Genomic DNA, 27500 nt, shown 5'->3' with positions numbered 1-27500 from the left:
ATTTATTTCACAGAGCATGTTTACTGTATCAAATTAGCACTGACAAATTCCAAATTAGATCATTTAGTTTATAAATACCTAGAGATACAAATTTCCATTTGGATGTTAATGAGGGATTTCAAAACACCTCATATATGGGAGTCATATTCAATGGACTCCCATAGACATGTACTAGTACCAACTAAAATGATTTTCATAGGGTATTTCATTGAAATTAGGACCCCAAATCTACAAACTGTGAGATATAGATATATAGATATAGATATATAGATATATAAACAAATTCTAGAAGCTCTCTGCTAACATTTCATAGTTTGGTGAATTAAATTCTTGTATCAATAATAGTCTCAATAATAATAATAATAGTCTTCACAACTCTCAACTTTTGTTTGAATATTTTGTTAAATAAAAATTAAATATTTTTTTAAATTAAAATTTTAATTGTGAAAAATAAAAATAAAAATTTTAATTTAAAAAAAAATATGTATATATATAAAATGGTTACTAAAACTACGAACTGACTTTCAAGGGCAATTACTCCCAATTACTTTTTAAGTTAGAGATTAAATAAAATATCATTTATTTTAATGAATATGTCTTCAATTAGCCTGTTTCTTTGTATTTGACTAACTTGGAGTCAAGTTGACTCAAAAATTGAAAATACAAGGTCACTTTTTTTCAAACAAAGCATTATTCTGGTTTGTAGTTGCTTCACATCTTTGGCTTGTCAGTTACCTTCATACCTTCTTTGCCTTTCAAAATAGCCCAAAAGTCTTTGATTGGGCGACCCAAGCAGCTGGCGGATAATTAACCTTTTTGACAAAATTGATCTTATGGGCTTCATAGCAATTGGTCACAGTTTTGGCACAATAAGGTCAAGTCTAGCCAAAATACATAATTGTCATCTACATGATGACAGCACTAATCTTTCCAATACAATTCATTATATGTAGATGGTTTTTATATGTAGGTGGAGTCTTTTCTCTGTCACTAGAATAGTAGGGGCTATTTTCTTTTATCACTGAGTATGACAGCATGAAGTAAGATTTATTGCTCCCTCTGGCTTTCTTGTCGATCAGTTACACAATGTTTTACAGAAGGTTTTAATGTTAGTGTACATGGCAAGAGTTTTAATGATATGTAATCGACTGCATCCAAACTTTCAACAAGCTGTCTCATCAAAAACCAGTCACTGTGGTAAAACGTGGTTTTCAGACACTTGATTACCTTTAGGGTCATGATTTTGGTCACACAACCACTTCTTTGCATTCTTTTGTGTCCAGATTCAGCACAATCGATTATATCAACGATAGTGCTTCTTGGAATTCGTTCAGCATTGAAGTGATCAAAGGAAAAAAAAATTTTACAATTTATAATTCAAATAAAGCTTGTAAATCTGTTTTCTTATCTCTCCTTGCCTGGACACCATTTTTTTCTGAATTTTTATTATCTAAAAACAAGTAAACTAACATATAGTGAATTAAGTTTACAATGGTTAAAAGCATGAAAAAAAGTTTAGCTTGTAGCATTTAAAATCCAAGTAAAATTAGGTCAGATTTTTAATAACCACCTGTTATTTTCAAAAAGTATATAAGCTTATAAAATTAAAAATAACTTTAAACCTTTCAAATCAGTGTAACTCATTGATTTGGTATAAATACTATAATCCACACGAAAAAAAATTTTTGATTTAAAATCTTACATTTAATGGCGAATGATCTTTTGATAATGGTAATATAGTACTTTTCCCCTCTTCATTAGTTCGCACAAGTATTGTCTAAAAAGAATTCAAAAACATTTTTTATTTTTTCAAAAAGTAAATAAAAAAATTCACTTAATGAAAAATTGTTTAAAAAACAGATTCCATAATTCGTTTTTGAATCACCATTTAATGTCTAGATATGTGCATTGTATACATTTTTTGTTGTATTGCTGTTAGTGTTGAGCCCACTTTCATTCGAAGTTCCTTAGTTAGAAGAAAATAATAAAATAAACTTACATTGCTTTATTAAATCCAACAAGTTGTGCACTTATGTTTCTTATATCTTATGGTTTTATTACTTATCTTGAAATCAAACAAACTTTTTTTTTTTTTTAAGCTGAACGTAATTGATTTATGTTCAAAAAAAATACAACAAATAAAAAATCATCAAACATCTTTTATCATTACAAAGTTATCATTACATGAGCTTCGAATGCTTCTTCATTAGCCACAACCATCTAACCTTTTTCTTTTGAAATATGCTTCTATAAGCCAACATATGATAATTTTCATTTTAGCATTTTCTGTATGTCCATGACCTTTCCCTTAAGAAACTGTAAACCTGCATCATAAAAACTGCCAATAATGCCAGGGTAACTCCATGTAAAAGGAGAACAGTCACCTCTCAATCTCCTAAATTCTAATGGTTCAAAAGTTATGACATTTTGAAATTTGGCTTAGAATGCCCTTCATTTGACCAAGTCTGCCATTATAGATTTTGTAGTTGTACTTTTTAATGAATAAATTAAGGTCTAGAGAAAGAGAATGACTAAAAAGTGGTACCCAACCATTTTATAAGATGCTGAATTTAAAAAGTAGAGAAAATAATCCAATTTAAATTTTTTGATGGTTATTTTTTAACTTTAAAATGGTCGGTCAAGTTTTTCGTTTTGTTACCATGAGTTGCACTTTATCTTTTTCTGATAGTCATTTGATTCAAATTTTTTTCAAATAAAATGAGATTTTAGACTACTTTAAAAAAAAAGATAGTTTTGGTCTCTTGAAGCATAATGAAGATATGTCATTTTGAAGTTTAGACAAAAAATCCTTATTTGGGCTCACATTCTCCATTATAGATTACGGTATATATAGTATATATACGATATATATAGTATAGATGGATATAGATATAGTATATACGGTATATATAGTATAGACGATAAAATGGTATCTCACTATATTTAAAGAGAAAATAACTCAATTCTAAATACTCAAAAAAAAAATTCTAAATACTCAAAAAAAAAGAAAAGTAATAAGCAAATATTACAAAAATTGAAGTATATTAAATGAAAGTAAAACATTAGTAAACTTTCACTGATAAGATAAAACCTGTTAAATATAGTTTCCTCTTTTTTTGAGATGCGGTACTAACATCCAGAAGATGTTGATAATATTCTAACAAGAGAAATGATATTCATTTTTAGCACCCAGCAGTTACTTGGATAATGTGGATGCATGAACTTTACAATAAAATCAACATTTTCTTTATCAACTTCTAAAACCATACCAAGCCAGTAAAATTTGTAGTATTTGCAAAATAGGTATTGAGATATCATAACATATTTGGTCCTGATCATTTTTTATATTTTTGTATGAAGAACTCATATAAAAATATGAAATATGTTTATTGAGGAAGTCAAATGTTAGAGCAAAATCATCATTATCAGATACCATTTTCATCTTTATAATTGAAAGAGAAGAAGGTACAAATTGATGGAAACTTCTTGTCCCAGGAACAGTGGTTGCTATTAAAGTCTATTAGTAAGTTTGTTTCAAACTAGCTCTAATTATTCAACATTGATGACACAAACATAATTCCACTGATTGATTTTTGACAGAATTCAAACATTGATTGAGTAGACATTACTTAACCTGTGGTTTGACTTTTTTACAGTGCCAATTATTCCATCACATTGAGATTTGCCATGGCTTGTTGCAAAAGAATTCCAGATGCAATGAACAGAAAAAACTTTAGTATGGTGACATAAATTGTAAAAATATTTGCAGTTCTTATACTGCCTGCACAGTCATTAGAAACATATTTAATTTTTGTAATTGTGGGATGAACGTTAGTTTTTATATGAATAATGGTTTTATTAAATCCATCATCCCGATTCAAATCATCTGAAATTACACAAAAAGAAGATGCTTATAATTTTACTTTCTTGTAATAGATGAAAACTGGATAAAGAGAACACTGACTCATGCTCCAATGGTAACTCTGTATCACATCTTGTTCTACTAAAGTGTACTTCTTTACAAAGTCTGCCATGACAATCAATACTAATTTTTTCTTTGAGATGCTTTAGCTAGATTTTTATTAAAAAACTTTGGCATTACAAATGCCTCACTAGAAATAGCCAAAACCCAACCATACCCAAATTTGTAAAACACTATTAATTTCTTGATGATATGATATAAAAAGTGTAGATCTACTCCACAATATAAATAAAAATAATTAAATAAATCACTTACCATACCACCAGTAGATATAAAAAAGAAAAAACTAAGCACAATAAATTAAAATTCAAAATAAAAACACCAGAAACGAAACTTAAAAAACTAAAGTATGCAAACAGAAAATATTACTAAATTTCCCCAAAAACTATTTTTAAAAAATAGGTACTTCCAGCAAAAATAAACCAAAAACAATCAAATGGCAATAAACCCTATAAAAAAACCCTTTTAAAATAAAATAAAATACAATAGAGTCTTTAAAAAACTCTAACGTTGTCATGGATACTTTTATTCGAATTTTGTTAACCAATCTAAAGTGTAAGAAAATGAACAACCTGCGTTTTTCTACTATCGTGCATTACTTGACTTTTAGTAATGATTTTAAGTTGCTTAGCGTTTTCTACCGGTGGTATGGTAGGTGATTTATTTAGTTATTTTTATTTATATTGTACAATAGATCTACACTTTTTACATCATATCATCAAAAAACATTAGTGTTTTACAAATTTAGGTATGGTTAGGTTTTGGCTATTTGTAGTGAATCCTTTTTTACTGCAGTATGGATTAGGTGTAAGTCGCGGGGTAAAGCATAAGGGTGATTATGTTTATCTGACAGGATGAACTAGTTATAATGATGTTTATCTGATAAGTGCTGATCCTCATCGAAATGCCAGTAATAATAGACGCGACTCTGAGGAGATGTTTATTACTTTATCACTACACAAATAATGTTTACACATTGAAATTAATGTTTTTTTCCATTCTGAGACCTTTCATTGCTGTATGCATACTTTTTATTTTTGTAATAAAATTTTGTTTTATTTTTTGTTTGGTGACATATTTTTTGTATATCTTTGTTAATATTAGTGTTTATAAAACAATTTATTGTTTATTATTATTGTTAGTACTGTTTAGGTGCATTGTCTGACTTATTTATATTTTAAATATTCTTTTATCAATCTTTTTGTCTTGACAACTGTCAAAATATGCTTTGTTTGAAAAATAATTCTCCTTTATTCTAATGTACTTCATTTCTTCCATCAGGCGTTCACTGTTCGTGTGTGACCATTCGAAGAATTTTATATATGCTAGAATTATACATATGCCAAAGTTATTAAATAATATTGGACCTAGCCCATAAAGGTTAGTGTTACTGTCATCGAGCTCGACTATTTTTCAAATCACAACTACTGTCGCCGTGAAAGAAGTTGTCTGTCTCTGGAAGACACCCAGCTAGATTTTTAGATTGTTATTTTGATATAAACAAATGAAAGTAACTTTATCAAGCTTTTAACTTTAACAAGCTTTTAACTATTAATTAATTTAATGGAAGGTTTATTGTTAAAAGTTTGTTTCTATCTGTCAATGTCCACTGTTTAAAATTAAGATTGTTTATTTTCATCACTGTCATATTGCTCTTTTTAATCATGATTTTCTGCTGCAAACTATTATTTCAATAATATCATGGAGAGACATTTTAAAGCCTAGAGCACTAAAAATAATTGAATATTCTAGTGAAGTGGACACACACAGTATGTGTGTTTTTAGGACCAGCAACGATGCACCATTTAGGCCAAACACTTCAAAATTTAGAGATCGCCAACTTTGGTGCAGTTTGGTGCAGCAAGATTGGATTCATTCAAAAAAGTTACAAGTTTCTTAATAACTGCTTCTTCATTTCTTTTTTTTTTCATTTATCATCTTTATTTTTCTTTTTCCAAGTAAAGGCTTTTGGCCAAGTTTTGGGTAAATGAACTTTAAAAAGAGGCACTTCAAATTTACATAAAGCAATGTTAAGCAATCATCTTTGGATTCCATGTTGGGAGATGACATCACTTTTTAGCTTAATTCCATTCATTCAAAAAAGTTACAAGTTTCTTAATAACTGCTTCTTCATCTCTTTTTTTTTCATTTATCATCTTTATTTTTCTTTTTCCAAGTAAAGGCTTTTGGCCAAGTTTTGGGTAAATGAACTTTAAAAAGAGGCACTTCAAATTTACATAAAGCAATGTTAAGCAATCATCTTTGGATTCCATGTTGGGAGATGACATCACTTTTTAGCTTAATTCCAATGCAGGCCTTGTTAAGACGCGTTACGCAGCTCGCATTTTGCCTGCAAAAAGGCGATTTGCCAACACGTTCAACATTTTTTCGCTACGCAAAAACTCTTACCTTTTAGAATATTTAAATTATCTTTTGATGTCGTTAACGTGACGTTTATTCAGAAGAAATAAAGTCGTAAGTAAAAGCATTTAACCGCAATTGTAAACTAATAGATTTTTTGTTAAAGAAATAGTTTGTTTAATAATTTTTTTGTTGTTAAAAATTAGTTAAAAAAAATAAAGTGTTTTAAGTTTTACCTTAAGGAATTAAATATATAAATTCCTTTTAAATATATATAAAATATTTTTTGTCATAACAGTTTAAAAAAATGCACGATTTATTTTAATGTAAATGTTTTATTAAAAAGATATTTTGTTTATTGTTAATTCTATAACGTAAAGTTTTAATGAAGTTCGTTTAATTTATGAAAATAAATTATGATCACGAATATGTTATCGGTAACTGATAAATAATAAAAAAAAAATTTTATTGTTTAAAAGCGTTATTAAAAAGAGTTGGCAAAATAAATAAGAAAAAATTTAATAACAGTTAATAAAATAACCAAAAACAAACTGTAAAATTATAAGAAAATAAACAAATATTATTATACATCTTATGAAAAAAATAATAAAAATGATTTTTCAAATAGGAACTTTATTTGAAACTTTTGTTATACTGAGAATAAAAAATTGTTTGTATGATTTTTAACGCGTTAATAAAATAACTTTAATTACAATGCGGTACTTGAAAAGGCGCTAGTGACGCAATATAACTTCTAACGATGCAAAATATATTTGCTGAGTTAAGTTACTTAGAAATACAAGGCCTGCAATGGAGCACTGTTGACTGTTTACCATAACTGAGAAACTAAATAATCAATAAGACTCAATAATTATGTAATCTAAAATTAAAACTACTTTTATGTTTTATACATTGAAACTGGCCTTTTAAAACATACGCTATATATATCACAGCTTATGTCACAAAACTATATTTATACATCACAACCAACCTCAAAAAACTATTTTTATACATAACAACGGAACCCATGAGAGTTAGGCAACTTCAGGAATTAGTGAAAGCGCAACCTTGTTTTATGGTAAAGAAACAAAACATTTGACTTACCATTTTAAACTAAAACAAGATTATCAAGTATTTTGAATTGGGTAAAATTTCATGTTTGAATTCAGCACCGTCAAAATGACAAGATACCAATTTTCAGGCAGTTTGTTCCACTAGAACTTGAATTATTCATAAAAAAAGTATTGCTAAAAAATCTTTGATGGAGAATATGAGCACAAAAAAAGAACTTTTTGTCTAATCTTCAAAGAGACATATCCTTATTATGCTTCAAGAGATTAAAACCATCATTTTTTATTATAATAGCAGGCTTAGTCAAGAAGACATGTGATTGCACACCATTATATGACCACACAAACAATTTTTTTTTAAAGATTTGACTGCAGTTATTACCATTTCAAAACTGCAATGGCTAAAAAAGATTTTGAATTATACTTTAGAAATAAAGAACAATGAAATTTTTATCTTTAATAATAATTTTGTCAGAGAATTTTAAATAAAGTAATAACTTACTGATAATGATTTTTGTTTTAAGTATCAATGAAAGTTGTACATAACTTTTCTAATTATATAAATTATAAAAGCATGCATTTTTTATAATAAATTTTTAAAAAATTTTTGTTTTCATAAACAACTTTTTTAGACAGCAATAGTCTCTTTAATGAAATTTGTATAAAAATCATAGTTAATACACTTGAAAAGATTAAAAAACTTGTTAAAAATAATGAAAAATGTTTTGAAAAGCCTTTTTGATCTTTAATGTTTTTATATTATTGAAACGCTTTTAAATGAAGTAACAAAACACTGCTTATGATTTTTTATTTAAATATTAATGAGTAATTATTTACTAAAGTATATTTACTTGGAAATAAATATTTTTAAATAAGTAAAAAAACACTATAATTTATATTAAGTGTAAATATTTATTACACTATCTAAAAAAGTAAATTGTTTCTTTATTTTAAGGGTTAACCATAATATTATATAAATAACCATAATATTATATCAATATAAGTAAAGTTTAAGGACTTAAAGTTTATAATTCCCAACCTTGAAGTTAATTAAACACTTGATTTAAATAAACTTAGCGTTTTAGTTTTTGTATTTTAGTTTTAGTTCTTTTTATTTACTCTTATGCTGAGATTTCTTTTTTTTTTTTTATTTACTTTTATGTTGAGATTTCTTTTCTTTTTTTTTATTTACTTTTATGTTGAGATTTCTTTTCTTTTTTTTTATTTACTTTTATGTTGAGATTTCTTTTTTTTTTTTTACTTTTATGTTGAGATTTCTTTTTTTTTTTTTTTATTTAATTTTATGTTGAGATTTCTTTTTTTTATTTACTTTTATGTTGAGATTTCTTTTCTTTTTTTTTATTTACTTTTATGTTGAGATTTCTTTTTTTTTTTTACTTTTATGTTGAGATTTCTTTTCATTTTTATTTACTTTTATGTTGAGATTTCTTTTTTTTTTTTTTATTTACTTTTATGTTGAGATTTCTTTTTTTTTTTTTTTAATTTTATGTTGATATTTGTTTTTTTTTTTTTTACTTTTATGTTGAGATTTCTTTTCATTTTTATTTACTTTTATGTTGAGATTTCTTTTTTTTTTTTTTATTTACTTTTATGTTGAGATTTCTTTTCTTTTTTTTTAATTTATGTTGAGATTTCTTTTCATTTTTATTTACTTTTATGTTGAGATTTCTTTTTTTTTTTTTTATTTACTTTTATGTTGAGATTTCTTTTTTTTTTTTTTTACTTTTATGTTGAGATTTCTTTTTTTTTTTTTACTTTTATGTTGAGATTTCTTTTCATTTTTATTTATTTCTATGTTGAGATTTCTTTTCTTTTTAATTTCCTCTTATGCTGAGATTTCTTTTCTTTTTTTTTAATTTATGTTGAGATTTCTTTTCATTTTTATTTACTTTTATGTTGAGATTTCTTTTCTTTTTTATTTATTTCTATTTATTTCTTTTCTTTTTTATTTATTTCTATTTCTTTTCTTTTTTATTTATTTCTATGTTGAGATTTCTTTTCTTTTTAATTTCCTCTTATGCTGAGATTTCTTTTCATTTTTATTTACTTTTATGTTGAGATTTCTTTTCTTTTGTATTTACTTTTATGTTGAGATTTCTTTTCTTTTTTAATTCCTCTTATGCTGAGATTTCTTTTCTTTTTAATTTACTCATATGCTGAGATTTCTTTTCTTTTTTATTTACTTTTATGTTGAGATTTCTTTTTTATTTACTTTTATGTTGAGATTTCTTTTCTTTTTTATTTACTCTTATGCTGAGATTTCTTTTTTATTTACTCTTATGTTGAGATTTCTTCTCTTTATTAAAATAAAGGTTTTTTTAGTTTAGTCTAGGAGAGTTTTTTAGTGCAATTTTAAATTTTGAAAACATTTTAAAAGCCGTGGCCAAATCATTAAAACAAAATATTATTTGAGTGGTCATATTGGGGTCATCGCAACTTACGACCATAAAAAAGAAAACTTTACTGACCATTTTAAAATCAAAAATGACCATCATAAATGTTTAACTTGCTTTTTCTATACTTTTGAACTCAGCAGCCTCAAAAAAGGTCAGGTTCCAGTTTTTAGCCGTACCTTTCCACTAGAACTTAAATTATTCAATAAAAAGTATCACTACAAAGTCAATAATGGCAGATATGGGAATAAATAGATATTTTAGGCTGAATTTTAAAACATAATTTTGAACCATTTAGATTATAAAGCTCAAACTTAACATTTTTTTATGTTTCATTGATAGTTACTACTGGGTAAAGTATGAAAGATATCTGAAAAACTTAAATTTTTACTTAATTTTCACCACTATCTGTTTAACCAATTTTTAATTAAATAGTTTAGCTTTTTTCTTTCTAAATCTTGCATTAATTAGGGATGTAACAGAATTCTGGCTGGAATTACAATATTTTCAGGCCGGAATCCCAGATTTTTTTACTTTTATTTTTTAAGCCATTTGACACAGACTGTGTAAATTAAACCATAAAATCATTGTCCTACTGGGCAATGAGAAACTATTGGTAAACCTTGGTAAAAAATACAAATTTATAAACACGATGTAATTTTATTAGCAATAATCAATTATGTAAGGATTTCTGTAAGTTTAGGAATATTGTAGTGCAAAAAGAGTTGCTCTCCAGTTTTAGGTAACAAACTAGTTTTTTTTTCATCAAAAGTGTTACCTGCCTCTGAGAATAGTCATATTTTGAATGTTACTTAAATTTAAAATAGTTAAAAAATATAGGATGCCTATTACAGTAAAGATTTCAATCTTAACCTAAATGGAAAAATAGAAAATAAACTAATAATATTGAATATAAATATTATGCAGGTTAAAACTTTCAATACATAAAATTATAAAAACAACATATTAGATTTAAATGAAAAGAAATTAAAATAAATGAATTAAGTTATCTACATATATTATAGGCTATAAATATATATTGTATAGCCATGATGCTGAGGTGCAAGCTTTCACTTTACTCTTGAAGGTAAAAAATAAAATAAATATACTTTTGTTCTGGCCGGAATTTCGGCCAGATTATTATTATTAACAATTCCTGGAAATCCTGATTAGGCCGTAATTTAAAATTTATATTCCTGTACCAGAGTTGTTAGTCCTTGGCCTTGGACTTGCCTTAAGGCCAAAAATTAACACCTTGGCCTTGGTCTTGGCCTTGAAACTGTTGGCCTTTGCCTTGATTGTTTTGGCCTTGGCCTTGTAACTTTTGAACACCATTAACACACTAAAAAGAAAAAACATTCTTTTATTGATTTCGTTGAATTCTGATTATAACCTTGGTCTATTTTTACAAAATGTGGTTTTATTATCACAGCACTTGCTACTTACAGTTTTGTTAATAATTATCTTTAACGTAAAGCAAAAATTTAAGTCTTTGGTTTTGAAAATGTTTGCGTAGGCCTTGGCCTTGAAACTTTTAATCTTGGCCTTGACCTTAAAACTCTTGGCCTTGGCCTTGTCCCTGGCCTTGTAACTTTTGAACACCACTAGCAGAATTTCACTGAAAATCTAGCGTTATTTTACCTAAAATTATTAACAATATAATCATAAACCTAGATTAAAAAAAAAAAATAAACCAAGAGAGCTTTTACTTGGTCTGTCTTAAATTAAACTTTATAAAATATTATGAAATATAAATTTATACAATTTAAAAAATATAAATATTATGAACACTTTACTTTGCTATCTCCAATATTTGCCACATAAATTGTATTGTTAACTACCAAAACACATGCTGCTGTTGCACCATCTTTTAAAGGAGGATTTCTATTAAAAAAAATACTAAAATTAAAACATATTGCAGACTTTCGTAGGAAGAAGAAAAACCTCTCCACACTTCATAATATTAAATTATCTTTAATAGTGAACAGTAAACTGCACACTATTAAATCATTTATTTCCACCATTTTAATTTTTCAGCTGCTTAAAATAACCTACTCTTTTAGGCTGATGTCAACTAAAAAAATAAGAAGTAAGATTGAGGTGGAAATTATTTTAATTCTGACTTGCTAAAATAAGTATAACACTACATTTTCTATTTTCTTTAAGACTAACATAAAGTGCACAAGTAAAACACAGTAAAGTGCACAAGACAATATCGGCACTGCTTCAGCTGTTTGACAATGTATTAATGAAATTTTTGTATTAATGATATTAATAAAAAGTCCAATGTATTATTCAAATTTTTATTGACAAAAGGACCGCAATCAAATAAACTTTGTAGATATCTGATACACGCACAATCTGATACACCTCACAATAAATTGTGAGGTCAGAACTATCTTGATCTTATTCTTTGATCTTTTTGAGATATTAAACAAAATGATTAAAAAAATTAAAACATTAGGAGACAGCAAATAAAGAGATTTTTGTTTTCTTTACAACCTTTTCATTTATAACGTTTCAATACAATAGAAAAACATTATTCTGAGATGAGAAAACAATATAGTTCTAACCTCACAAAACATGTAACTGTGTAAAAATGTATTTCATTGAGAAAAAAAAAACCTAAGTCCACCATTATTTCTTTAAATGAAATCTCCATGCAGGACTATAATTTAGTGTGGGGTGCATTTTTAGTTTACCGACAGAAATAATTTATAAAATGGCATGCAATATACTGCAAGCTGTTGTTATTTTTCTTGTGAAAATTTGAATTTTTTGAAAAAGAAAAAATTTTAAAAATATTGTGGTAATAATTGAAAAAATCAATTATTACCACTTAAATATTCTGTAACAAGTATATAAATTTATATAACTTTTATTTAGCATAAATATTTTATTATTTTTATCTAATATAAACATTTTACTATTTTTTTAGTGTGAAGAATTCAAAAATGATGACAGAAATATCACAAAATCTAAACTTCTATATAATATGTTTTATGGTTTGTTATATTTTAATAACAAACTTTATTATACAAAAAAAACTGAATTTTTTTCTTTTTTAAATCTGATTAATTTAGATTAAAAGTTTCAATAACCCTAAATATTATGATTATAAAAAAACTAATTGTTCATTTATTTCTTAGTTTAGAAATGATGTAAATTTTTGGCGGAATAGTCATTAAATAATTTCATTTGTTAATCATTTTGTGATATTTAAATTTTTGATTATTATTCATGTTTTTCTAAGAAGATGTAAGATGTAAGAAGATGTAAGAAGAAGATGTAAGAAGATGTAAGAAGAAGATGTAAGAAGAAGATGTAAGAAGAAGATGTAAGAAGAAGATGTAAGAAGAATATGTAAGAAGAAGATGTAAGAAGATGTAAGAAGATGTAAGAAGAAGATGTAAGAAGAAGATGTAAGAAGAAGATGTAAGAAGAAGATGTAAGAAGAAGATGTAAGAAGAAAATGTAAGAAGAAGATGTAAGAAGAAGATGTAAGAAGAATATGTAAGAAGAATATGTAAGAAGATGTAAGAAGATGTAAGAAGAAGATGTAAGAAGAAGATGTAAGAAGAAGATGTAAGAAGAAGATGTAAGAAAAAGATGTAAGAAGAAGATGTAAGAAGAAGATGCAAGAAGAAGATGTAAGAAAAAGATGTAAGAAGAAGATGTAAAAAGAAGATGTAAGAAGAAGATGTAAGAAGAAGATGTAAGAAGAAGATGTAAGAAAAAGATGTAAGAAGAAGATGTAAGAAGAAGATGAAAGAAAATGTAAGAAAAAGATGTAGGCAAATATTATTTAGCTGATGAATTAATAAACATTGATATTAATTTTATTCCTGGATAATTAATCAGATTTATGAAGATGAAAGTTATAAACTTATATCAACATAAACTTTATATATTTATTCCAACATAAACTTTATAAACTTATTCTAACAAATTCTTAAATGAAAGTCTTTGATATATTTGTTTGTACTAAAAATTGTATGATCAGGGTGTTAGCTAGCCCAATGGTGCCACGTATGCTGCGGAATTCCCAATGGGCTTAAAATTCCCAAAATTCAAGGACCTTTTTTTTTTTAGAGTGTTTTTTTGAGTTTTTTAGGACCTTTTCTAGAAAACTCCCAACATTTTCTAGAACAACAACAATAAAAATTCCCAATACAGTAAAAACGCAGTATAAAATATATTTCTGGCTAACGCCCTGATGATATATTGCTGCCTTTGTTATCTTGAATATCGGTTTTATTCTCAATAAGATATTAATGAACATGATGATTAAAAACAAATGAAGATAACAGGTTGATCTGTAACCACAAGTAGCTTCATTGATGATTCTCTGTAACCACAAGCTTCATTGATTCTCTAATAAATAACTTCTAAAAAAATTTAATTATCTTTCCTATAATGCAATAAGTCTACCAACTCCTTAAATTAGGAAATGAGTTTATGAATTGGTTCTCAATGTATTTGGTCTTGAGGTGTCCTTGGTGTCAAGATGAACTTGATGTTTTTACTGTATGTTTGTAGTACAAATGGAATGGAGGGGGGGGGGGTGTTTTAATAAACATATTATCTTTCATATGAAAATACCATCTTATAGTTTTCTCATTTGGTGGAGTTTAAAATAGAGTAAGTTATAATTTGCAGCTTAAGTTGTAATTTAAAATTGAAGTTATAGTGTAATGAGCATGTAATGTATTTAATACTCTTAAGATATTACTTTTAGTAATTGTTTTTACTTAACACGATTTTAAAAAAAGTATAAAAGTAAGAGTAAAAACACAAATATTACAATAATTTAAACCACTTTAATCAGTCATAAAAAACTATTTAATATGTTCATGCTTACGATAAAACACATGTTATTTTTAAAGAATATTCAATCGTTACTAGCATTCCAGACCCATTAAATACAGGTCTTGGTAAGGCTATTATACACCACTCATTCCTATTCTTATACCTTACTTCAATATTTTTTTAGTAAGCGTTAGAAAAACAATACATATTGTCTACCTTTTAAAGTTATGAATAAAAAAATAACTTATAACATAACTTTAAAAAATTTTAAACCCTTTGGTAGTGGTTTCGCAAACCGCTATTTAGTGGTAGAAAATAAATCTGTCAAATCTTTGCTTTGAATTAAAAGTTACTGTTCACTACTTTATAACTTCTTATTTTAAAATTGTAAACTTCTATAAAAAAACAGGTACAGACTTATAAATTTTTTTCTTTATTAAGTTTCTGTTAAGTTTTTATTAAACTTTTTCCAGACCATCCGGAACTTATTAGGAACCTCCCCTCATTTTTTAATTTTAAAGGAAATAAAAGTTTTTTTTCTATAATAAAAAGTGTGTTGAACTTTAAAGTGTGTTGAACGCTTAGTCTTAACTAATTACCTAAGCACATTAATAACTTAACTATCTCTATCATGAAGTAAGCGGTAGTGGTGTAGTGGTAGAGCGCTTGCCTCATAAGCGAGAATTCCGAGTTCAATCACCACCACGTCCCTGGTAGTACCGCACTCAACTTGTTTCTCCGCGCAGCGGCCTTGTTTGTCGAGGTTCATGTTTTAGAGTTATAGAGTTGAGAGAAGGTTGTAACCACAAAAAGTAGCCTCCTCGAATGTAGTGGCCCTTTCAGCTTTAGGGAAGTAAATAATCTCAAAAAAAAAAAAAAAATTTCACAGCTGTTTTGATGTTTATTGCATTTTGCATGTTTATCTCCTTTTTGTTTTTTATAGCATATTATATCTTTATATATCAACAACTTTTAAAATGTTTTAATTTGTATTTTAAAAAACTGGAAAAGATTTTTAAAAATTAATATGCAAGTGATAGGATTTGAACCCTCAGCTTGTACTTCGGCCACTAAAACACACTAAACTGGCAGTTTTTAACACTATTTAAAAAACAAGGCGAAATGCAATGAATAACTTTATAAAACGGCAAATAATACTTGAAATCAAAGTTAAGGAGATTTTGCTGGAATGCAATTTTTATATAAAAGTAAAACTTTTTAAAAATAAAAATATCTATTGAACTTCAAAAATATTTTATTTTATAAAATGGAAGTGGAAAAGCAAGGATTTGAACCACAGCGATCCACTTTAGAATGCTGCGACCTAACCACTTCGACCTCTAAGGCGTATTGTTCGATGAAAGTTTTAAAAGTATTTAATAAGACATTTAGTATCTAGTATTATTTAGAACACATTTAGTATCTAGTATTATCTAGAACACATTTAATTTTGCAACAGAGCACCGGGGAACTACATTTACTTAGACTATTTTTGTTTTCTATGATTTTAAAATTTTTCATACTCCTAAAAACAATCATATTACTAATAACATTATTTAAAATTCAATTTTGCTTTTATGTCCTTTTTTTTTCTTTTTAGCAAGTTATAATTGAAGTTCTTTGAATTATTAGAAAATTAATTTTTATTTGAATAGAATATTTTTTTAGAATTATTAGAAAATATAATTTTTATTTGAATAGAATATTTTTTTAAATTATTAGAAAATTGAATTTTCATGTTAATAGAATAGTTAATAGTATTTATTTTTTTTTTTTCTTACAAAGATTTTCAACTTTTACAAACTTTTTTCTATTGACTTTTTTGGAAGAAAAAAATTGACGAAACGTAAATTTTTTACTTACTCTAAACTTGCGCGTAAAAGAAAAGCTTCATCTGTGTCTTTAAAAGCTTTAATTATGCTCTTTTTTAGTTCACTATCAAAGTTTAAAACAGCTTCTAAATATAAGAGATACAGGTAAGAAGTTACTTATAAGAGATTACTTATGAATAGGTACAAACTTATTTTTTCAAACATGCTAACCAAAATAAGGTTTAACTAAACTGTGTCTAAAAAAAAATAACTTTAATAAAATATACCAAACCTTTAGGAAAGTTTTTATTAATATTAACATGCAAATTTTCTTGAGCAAACTGTGATGCATTCTTTCCACCATGACCATCAAATACAGCAAAAAAAGAAACACGATTTCTAAATGATATAATATGTTACCTTATATAAGATTCTTAATAAAAAATGGTTTATCTCAATCATATAATAAAAATTAATCATTTGCTTGTTTAATATCTCTAAAAATTAATTATATGCTTGTTCCTAATATCTCTAAAAATTAACCATATATATATTTTTTTGCATATAGATCAGGTAGAACTGTTTGATCTGAACATATATAGAAGTAAAAAATAATTTTTAAAAAGAGACAACACATCTGTCTAGTGATTTATGTATGACAGCAAATATTGTATGTATATGATGATAATATTCAACAACTTTAAACAAGTTTTTGGCAGACATGCAAAGGTTTACATAATAGTAGCAGTCTCATAAACATATATACAGCTAATTACTATTTTTCTTTACTTTTATATATAAATAAAGAAAAATAGTTGGTATGTCCAGCATCAACTTTATTGCAGTGGATTTTTAAGCATCAAAGTTAAAAAAATTAAAATTTTAATACTCCCTTGCTGACTCTTATCATTAAAGACAAAGTTCTACACAAGCAGATTACTGGAGTTGTATTATACTATATTGAGTTGTTTTTACACTATTGAAAAAGGTGTATAAATGTAAATTTTAAAAATAAAATTGCAACAACCTGAATTATAACGATAATAAAAAATTTAATTTTTTTTTCCTATTTATTCAGTAATTATAGTTTTCAATAAATATAAGAATTTATACCTATAATTATGAATTCGTCAAAGGTCTATGAATTTTTAGTCACCTGATTAAGTAATGGTAATAATTGCCAACTACAATGCATTACTACATAAGACTAAAAACTTTTACTCTTACATAACAGATGATACTTACATAATCAATCCACACTGATTGTATTGATAATCAGATGTGCAGTTTTCAAATAAAGAGGTAGTATCTTGCATTTCATTTCTCTCACCCTGACGCTCTGCAACAAATGGTTTCAAATGCAATATGTCTCCTGAATACAAATTGATAATAATTATACAAAATGAAATATTTTTAAAACATATTAAAATAGATATTGCATTTTAAATATTATTAAAACTAGTTCTTTACAAGTGGGAAAAAGAGTCTCAACAGGAAAAAAAATACATTAAAGATTTGCAAAAATTGTCACTTTTTCATTCTGCAAAATTACGCTGAATAAAGCTGCAAAATAAAGCAAAATAAAGCTAAAGGCATTTAAAAGGCTTAAATAAATGCTTGCAATGTTATCATAAGTGTATTTTACAGTTAAAAAATTCCTCTATTATCTAATACATTTAATAGTTATTTTTTAGACAAATTAAAAAAAAAAAGTAACATTAATGCAGTTGCTAGCTAATATTTGTGTATTTTTTGGCATTATGAGAAATTTAAAATAATGCTATTAGAGCCATTATTGAACTTTTAAATTTTTTTTGCACAGTTTATATTCATACATTGAATAAAGAAAATTGAACTACATATTGGTTGTTGTTTTGTTTGTTCAAATTTAATTTCTCTTGATTTGTCAGTTATGCGTTCTATGATATCTTCAGGTTTCACACTACTTTTGATTGCATTCAATAGTTTGATAAGTATTAAAATAGTATGTTTTTTTTGGTAAAATCTTTTTTTAGTATAACTTTTTTGCTATAATTAATAATTTTTTCTTATATTCCACCATTAGATTGTAGGTCTTGGCGGGAGTAAATAAGCGCAAGAGTGGAAAGCTGCTCTCCTAAAACAAACATGGCAGGCCATGTGAGCTTTACCTCTAAACAGCTTTCAGTTTTTGCGCGAGCCATCTGTATATTCATTAAAAAAATTAGTAAATACAAAAATTGATTTTATACTCATTACAAGCATATGCTTATAACGTTAATGTTACAAGAATATAAACATAACAAGCATTGTTTATCGTGAAAAAATTCTTTAGATAAGCATTTGGGTTTTCACAACTATCTATTTATTAACAACTTATAAAAAATTAGACAAATGTGAGCTATAAAAGTTTTTACTGCATATAAAAGATATTTTATATTTTCTGTAATAGAAAGCAGGAAATTTAAGAATTATTACAACAATTTTAGATTTCTCAATAAAAGAGCTTATATAATTACAACTTTTTTAGCTGAATATTTAATTGTGCATTATATTTTTTTATTTTGCTCAAATTGAGACATTTAAATAATTAGTTATAATTAATATATAAAATATATAATTGACTATATACAATAAAAATTATTAGGCAATGATGCAGTGCGTATCAATTTTATATTACACACATGAGTTTGAGCAATAACAAAAAAAACATAACATTCAAAAAGAATGTTTTAACTGCTGCTAAATTGAAGAAACTAATTTTTTATTTAAGAAACCAGTCAGTTAGGTCAAACTAATTAAAACATTTTCATTACAATTAGCGCTCTTCTTAATTGTGTCTTTAAAAAGCATTGCAGTTTATTATGCAATTATCGATTTATTTCGAAAATGACTTAAGCATTTTTCGTTTTAGTTCCAACAATGTCATTTATGTTATAGTAATATTGACTGTTATGCAAAAAAAAAATTAAAAATAAAAAGCAATAGCATTTTGTAAGCAAAAAAGTTGATCTGAAACTCAAACTTTTTCTCTTTTATTTTTTGTTTGCACAAGAACTTTTAATTTTCTGATCAATATCTAAAAATCAATATCAGCGAGAAGCAAAATCTAAAGCTAAAGATCTAAATGTAGGTCAAAAGATTTATGTATAATACTTTTATACATCTTTCTAAAAAGATCAATTGGCTTTTGCTAGCAGCACTATTGGCCTTTTCTACTAGCAATTGAACAGTATTCTTGCAAAGCTTCCCACTGTAAGACATCTTCAATAGTATGTGTAGTAATATAAGCATCAAAACATCATATACGGTATCATACTATTCATTTCTATTTTTACATGATATTTCAGCTCATATAGGATATCATACTATTCATTTCTATTTTTACATGATATTTCAGCTCATATAGCGAGAGCTATTATCAAACTAATAAAACCATTTAAAAAAACGTTTAAAAAATTATTATGATGTAAAGAAACATTGTCATTGCAACATCAGATGTTCAACACTTTTTAACTTTACAAAAAATAGTTTCCAATGGTGAGATATCATCAAATTATGTTATTGTCATAACAGAAAGCGTTTTAGGGTTCTCCTGTTTTACTATTATGTGTAGGAGTAACAATTTTGAAGTTTGGGCATGATTGTATAATTTTAAAGGTTACACTCATCAACATCAAGTTTTTCATCAACATCAAATTATTATTGTTTACAAATTAAATAATCAAAGAATAAGTTAATAAACTTCTGCTCTATAATAATGTATTTGCATTCACTATAGTAAAGAAAAAAATTTTTAAAAATCTTAATAATAGTTGGAGTTTCAGATCTCATTTAGAGTTTAGCTACTTTGCTAAATTTTTTGAGCACAGGAATATTTGCAGCATTACTAAAATGATAATAAAAATAATAATGAACACATGGTTCATATTTAATTGTATTGTATAAAAAAAAAAGTTTATTGATTTTTTGCTAATTGAACAGTTAAAATCCTGAACTAGTTTCACTCCTCTTTCAGCCATATCATTACTAACTCATATACCAGTTGAAACTCTTCATTTTCGGTCCACTTGTCTGGACCAACAGTTATTAAAAAAGTAGTTGGTAATTCCAAAATGTTAAAAAAATTTAAAGTATTCTCTGTTACAAAACTTTCTAGTTGCAGATTCCTATCTGAAGTTAAACAGATTTTCATTCGCTTCTGTGGTTCATCATCTTTAGCATTTTGCAGAGCCAAAACCATTTTTGCCTTTGTTTCATTGCTGGTCTCATTATCAAAAAAAGCCAATGCTACTATTCCATTATTTAGATACAATAAATGCCTCAAAAATGCTGTTGCTGAAGCTGTAAAAATTCAATTGTTAATGACTTTGTGTTGTAAAATAGTCTTCAGGCATGATATACAAAGTTTGTTGTACATTAAACTAGCAAACAAGCTCATATCTTGAAGTGATTTTTCCTCTTTTGCCGTTAATTTGAACTGTCTCTTGAACATCTATATTTTCATTGAATATAAAAAATTTTGACCATCCACCTTGCCCTGTGTATGGCTCCATAGAAGCCTCACAATGGGGAATATCACCAAGAAACAACATCGTTAGTTCTGATAATTCCTTGTAGTCATTTCTGGATTGTCGAGTAAATTCAATAACTGTTTTCAAATAAAATAGTGCATCTAGCCTGAGTATGCTGTGAGAAGCCAAAATGTCAGAACACATTTGATCATTTAGTGCTGTTTCATATTCTTCTTTGTCAATTAATGAAAACTTATCATGAAAAATGTTTAAATAATTTTATTTCAGGGCTACTGGATTGCTCAAGAGAATGCTTAAAAACGCCACTCAAGATGATTTCATACATAAGATGATGGCATGCCAAGTGTAATAGTTCTCTATCAAGCTTTTTTTCAACTAAAATACACGCTCTAGCTTTGGTACCAGTGTTAGCAGCCATTGTATCAAAACTCGGCAGCCCTGGAAATTAGGAAAAATGAGAACGGCAACATATTGCCGACCTTAAACTGCTGGAGGTAGGCATCAAAAAAACTTGATACAATGATTTTACCATAAAACATTTTGGCGTATTTTTTCAAAAAATTTTCAATTGTAATAACAGTCATGGCAAAAAAAATAAATTATTTATCATCTTGCTAGAGCAAGAATATTTATTTAGACCATTTCTCATAATAAACAACAAGAAAAATAATTACCCAATTTAAAAAAGAAGTAAAAAATAAAACAAAAAATGATTAGCTTCAAAATAAAGTACACATTAAATTTAATTTTATATTAATGTTACTTTTAATATTTTAAATTTTGTTTGTTTGTGAGCTTTGCTAAAATGATTTTATAACAAAATATTTTTTTAATTTTATCAAAAAAAAAATTAAAAAACATTAATTATTACAAACTTTAAACATTATCTTATAGAGTTTATTTTTTTATAATTAAAAATTAAAACTTCTTTTTTGGATATAACTCTATTATTAACTTTTTTGATTGAATTTAAGCTTGAAGCAATATAGCTCTTGCAATGTCTTCGTTTATATTTACAAGTTTTATTTTGCAAAAAATAATCGTTTAGAAAAATAATATTTTATAATAGTTACATTAGCTTTATATAAATAACAGATTGTATGATATCAAAAAAGTTAAAACAGAAATTTCCTTATAATTAAGAAAGAATTTTGATTAAAAAAGTTGTCTAACTTTCCAAAATTACTTTTTTTTTAACAAGTCCTGCAATAAGATATTCATAAACATAATTTTTGTTCATAAATTTTTTTTTAAGTTCATAAATAAATTCTTATTAATGTTCATAAATAAACTTCTATTTATGTTCAAAAATAAGTTCTTATTTATGTTCATAAATAAATTTTTATATAACATAGATAAGTCAGGCAAACTTTATTTCATATTACAAAAATAAAATTTGAATTTTAACTAATTCAGGTCCAATTAGTTTGTTGTTTGTAGGTCCAATTAGTTGTTGATATTAGTTGGAATTTTAACTAATTCAGGTCCAATTAGCTGTTGATGGTAGTTATGGAATCTTAATAAAAGTCTTCAACATAGCCTGTTCAAATAAAACTGAACTTTAACATCGGCCCAAGCATTATCACCACCATCTTTCAAGGTTTTTTATGCCAAAAAGAATCTGTCTAAAAAGCGTCTCAAACAAAAAATTAATTTCTTGATACATTTTTTGAAAACAGTTGTGAAAATGTCAGTTTATTAAACTAGCCAAAGACTATTTAGACTGACATTCAAAAATTATCTTACCTCAACAATTAGATAAACAACAGTTTGTATATTTATATATAAATGTATATATATATATATACATATATATATATATATATATATATATATATACATATATATATATAAAAAAGATATATATACACATATAGATATATATACATATAGATATATATACATGTATATATATTGTATAAATATATATATATATATATATATATATATATATATATATATATATATATATATATATATATATATATATATATATATATATATATATATATATATATATATATATATATATATATATATAGATCTATAGTTTGTTGTCTTTGGGAAGAGAGGAAGGAAAAAGTGATTCTTACGCCAACACATACGTCACTTTTAATTACTTTTGACTTTCTTCCAACATTTTCGTGTTGGACGAAAGTAAAAACCATTAATTTAATTACAAATAAATTGTTTTTTAAAACAACCACAAAAACGCAAATTTAATTGACCAGAATTTTTTTTAAAACATTCGGAATGTTTTTAACAATATAAACAATGTTTTTATTTTTACTTTTTTAATAAAATGTTTTTATTTTTAATTTTTTTAATATAATGTTTTTATTTTTATTTTTTTTGCTGTAAATCATGCGCGGAGTGTTGCTACATCGACTATCTTATAGCCTGACTGGCAAGGGAGAGCTGCTACATCGACTGACAAATAGCCTGACCCACAAGGGAGTGCTGCTACATCGACTGAGGGTTTAGTTGGGGCAGGCAGTCTATCAATTAATAAAATAAAAAAATTCCGGTCTTGCATTTAAATTTTTACTTTTTGTCAGCAAAATATGGAAAAAACTTTCCGACAACATCTAAGGGTTCAATATATATATATATATATGTATATATATGAATATATATATATGCGCCGTAATTAAAAAAAATATATATATACATATGAAAATATATATATATATTATATGTGAATATATATATTTGTACATATATATATATATATATATGCATATATATATATATATATATATAAATATATATATATATATATATATATATATATATATATATATATATATATATATATATATATATATATATATATATATATATATATATATATATATATATATATATATATATATATTATTATATACAGGCTTGGCCAGGAAGGCTAGCGATTTCATGTCATAATTTGACCATACTAATTATTTATTTTTTTTTTTATTTTTTAAACATCTTCGCTTTTAACAAGGCTGCAAGCAGCCACTAATTAAAGTTAGAAGTTACTGTAAGAGAAAAGATGAAGATTGTAGAGCAAGATAACGATTGACGGACGATTTAAAAAATTGCAAATTATATGAATCAGGAAAGCAAGATAAAGGAAGCGAATTCCAAAGAACTGATGTTCGAGGAAAAAAACTAGACGAATAGGCATTTTTGGAGCACTTAGGAACAGTCACAGAAAAAGGATGACACTTAATTGAATGACGAGTAACACGAGAATGAATTTTAGCAGATGGCACAAGAGACGCTAGCTCTTTAGAGCAGTGCCCATTATAGTATTTGTAGAAAAGAAAAAGAGAAGCAACATTACGACGATGTGATAATGGTTGAAGGTTGGCTGCAAGAGCAGGTCCAACTATGTTTACAATGCGTTTTTGCACCTTGTCTAAAAGAGAAAGGGCATCATTAGAAGATCCGCCCCAGATATGGCAACAGTATTCCATACAAGGCCGGATTTGAGATTTATAGAGATAGAGAATAGAATCTAGAGTAAGAAAGTGGCGAGCTCGATAAAGAGATGCAACCTTAGCTGATGCTAATTTTGCAACCAATTTGATATATGGTTTCCAAGAAAGATTCGAAGTAAGAGTTAATCCTAGAAGATGAAGAGTAGGTGACTCATCGAGTACATCACCGTTCATAAATATAGGAAGATCTAAATTATTGCGATAGCGATTGGCTGAAAAAAATTGAGTTTTATCTGAATTAAAGTTCACCAGCCACTGTGAGCCCCATGCTGTAGCAGAAGTGAGATCCTTTTCAAGCTCAAATGCCCCCTCCAGGCAATCAGAGGGTGTTGGTTTCTTATCACGACAAGAATAAATGGTAGTATCATCAGCAAACAATGCCACCTTAGATTTGAGAATATCTGGAAGATCGTTAATGTAAATTAAAAAGAGTATAAGGCCAAGGATAGAACCTTGAGGAACCCCTGAAGTTACAGAATAAGAAGAAGAGTGTTGTCCATCAAGGACAACTTTTATGCTACAATTGGAAAGGAAGGATTCAATGATCTTAAAGATGTTGCCGGATACACCATAAGAAGAAAGCTTATGGAGAAGACCAGCGTGCCAAACTTTATCAAATGCTTTTGAAATGTCAAGAGCGATGGCCTTAACCTCTCCACCTTCATCTAATGCACGATAAAACCTGTCAGTTATTACTGTTAGCAAATCAGCTGTAGAACGAGAAGATCGAAATCCATATTGATGGTCAGAAAGTAAGTTATTAGATTCAAGATGAGAAATTAAGTGTTTGTTAATTAAAGATTCAAAAACCTTGCTTATGATAGGAAGAAGACTTATGGGACGGTAGTTAGACGAATCAGATCGCTCCCCAGAATTTTTGAAGATAGGGATAACAGATGCGGCTTTCCAGCAGGCTGGAAAACAAGACTTTGATAAGCACTTGTTGAATAGTTTTGAGAGTATAGACGACAGCTCCGGAGAACACTCCTGCAAGACAATAACAGGTATGTTGTTTGGGCCACAAACTGTAGAAGAGTCTAGGCAGGAGATCACTTTAGATACAGATGCTGGAGTGATATGAATGTCAAGCAATGGATCAACCTGTTTGTTGGCAATATCAGGTAGAACGCAATTAGTGGAATCAAGAGATGATATTGATGAAAAGTTTTTAGCAAACAGTTCGGCTTTGTCTTTAGGTGAGGTGATTAAGTCTGAACCATACAAGAGAGGTGGAATTATAGATTTGCCCTTATTATTGATATTATTAAAGATTCTCCAGAAGTCAAGAGAGCCTAATTTTTGTAATGAGATACGAGATTTCATGACCTGAGAATAGAGGGTTTTAGCGTTAGACAAAACCTTTTTACAGTTGTTTCTAGCAGTAATAAACAGACGTCTGTTTTCTGGAGAATTGTTTTGCTGATAAATATGGAAGTAACGGTTTCGATTGGCAATCGCAGCAGCACAGTGTGAGGAAAACCATGGAGGAGAGTGAGGCTTGACCTGGAATCGTCGAGAGGGAATAAAAGATTCCATGCCAGCCTGAATCTATGAAGTTATGTAAGAAGCACATTTGTCGACAGGAAGTTGAAAGATTTCTACCCAAGGGCCATCACGAAGAAAATCACGGAAAGAATCCCAGTCAGCTTAACTGTAGTTGTAAGAAGTTCAATAATAGGGGTATTCAGGTGATGAAGAAGAATGAGATATTAGTTTTAAAGAGATCAAACTGTGATCAGAAGCACCTAAGGGTGAATGTGGAGAAACTGAGCACTGACTAGGATCAGAAACAAGACATAAGTCGAGTAGAGAAGGTAAATGATTAGGGTTGTCAGGAAAGCGAGTTGGAAAGTTGACTATTTGAGTTAGGGATTGAGGAAGGCAAAAGTTGTGGGCTTTAATGCCTGCAGAGTCACTGACACTAGAGCCAAGCCATTCAGAGTGGTGAGCATTAAAATCACCTACAACAACTATATTAGCTGATGGATAAAGAGAGAGGGCTTGGTCAATATGATCAGAAATAACATCAAAAAGAGTGCAGTCTTGAGATGAAGGAGAGCGATATAGAACAAAGAGAAATGCAATAGAGTGAAGTGGTGCTAAACGAAAGCACATGAAAGAATAGTCTGTGGATTCAAACCTAGTTTCACGACAAACAGGTGAATTCTTACGAATGTAAATGCCCAGGCCAAGCATGTGACTATTGGAGTCTTTACGAATCAGAGGAAGATAACCATCAACACTAAGATCACAAGATGAGACAGCCGAACTCAAATTAGTCTCACAAAGAGCAAGTAGGTCTGGTGAACTTTGCAAGAGATAAGACTCAACAGAAGAAAAGTTACTTCGAAGACCACGAATATTAGTGAATGATAGGTTTAGAGAACTTGGTGATGATGATGGTTTTTTGTGTTTTATAGTTTTTGGTACTTTTTTCATTTTTAAGTTAGATTGAAGAACTTGACTCAAAGCATAGATAGTACTCAGAACACCGTTTAATAGCCCAAGCAATTGCCTCATTACTACTAATAAACCCTAAGCTGTAACAAAGGGCTCCAAATGTGGCCTCCGCAATGCACACCAAAAGTACAAACAGGGACACCATCCATGCGCAACATGGCACTGCTAATACTTTGATATTTTTTAGCTGTTGATGGAATCAGCCTCTCTGAGAGCTACCACAGAGTTCGGGAAACCTGACTACCAGCCGGCCTCAGATCCATAAAACTGAGTTTTAGAGCTGTACCCTCATAAGGAGATAATAGAATGAGTTGCCTAGTCATAATAACAGTGACACAAGCAAACCCATGCATTGAGTCAAGAAGATCCAGCATTCAACATCCTAAACTGGAAACAATGTATTAAAAATACATCTGTGCCAGCCTAATAGATGAAGAAGGGGTGCAAGGCTGGTCAACAGATAGAATCTGTTTACCACTTAAGTCTTTGCCTAGGAGGCCTTCTACAAGACAGTAGCTGGGTGCATTTAACATCTGCCCAAGATGAGTATTTTTATCGAGACACCATCTCTAGCCTTTACTCAACCAAGAGCCC

The 27500-nt window shown here is 27.5% G+C and overlaps 1 protein-coding gene across 1 annotated transcript in view; it reads right to left on the bottom strand.

Annotated features, from left to right (window-relative positions):
• Nucleotides 1-27500, bottom strand: part of LOC100206754 (integrin-linked kinase-associated serine/threonine phosphatase 2C) — a 53424-nt gene that overhangs the window by 24020 nt on the left and 1904 nt on the right. Inside the window, exons 3-7 of the mRNA XM_065799880.1 lie at nucleotides 17693-17819; nucleotides 16740-16846; nucleotides 16500-16593; nucleotides 11624-11711; nucleotides 1703-1777 (exon numbers count right to left, since the gene is read on the bottom strand). Of these exons, the coding sequence (XP_065655952.1) occupies nucleotides 1703-1777; nucleotides 11624-11711; nucleotides 16500-16593; nucleotides 16740-16846; nucleotides 17693-17819 (491 nt within the window). The remainder of the gene's footprint in view (nucleotides 1-1702; nucleotides 1778-11623; nucleotides 11712-16499; nucleotides 16594-16739; nucleotides 16847-17692; nucleotides 17820-27500) is intronic.

This window comes from Hydra vulgaris, chromosome 06 (genome assembly GCF_038396675.1).
Source record: "Hydra vulgaris chromosome 06, alternate assembly HydraT2T_AEP".
In the NCBI taxonomy this organism is placed as follows: domain Eukaryota; kingdom Metazoa; phylum Cnidaria; class Hydrozoa; order Anthoathecata; family Hydridae; genus Hydra; species Hydra vulgaris.
The sequence above is the reverse complement of the archived record's forward strand: the minus strand, read 5'-3'. Positions and strand labels throughout refer to the sequence as shown.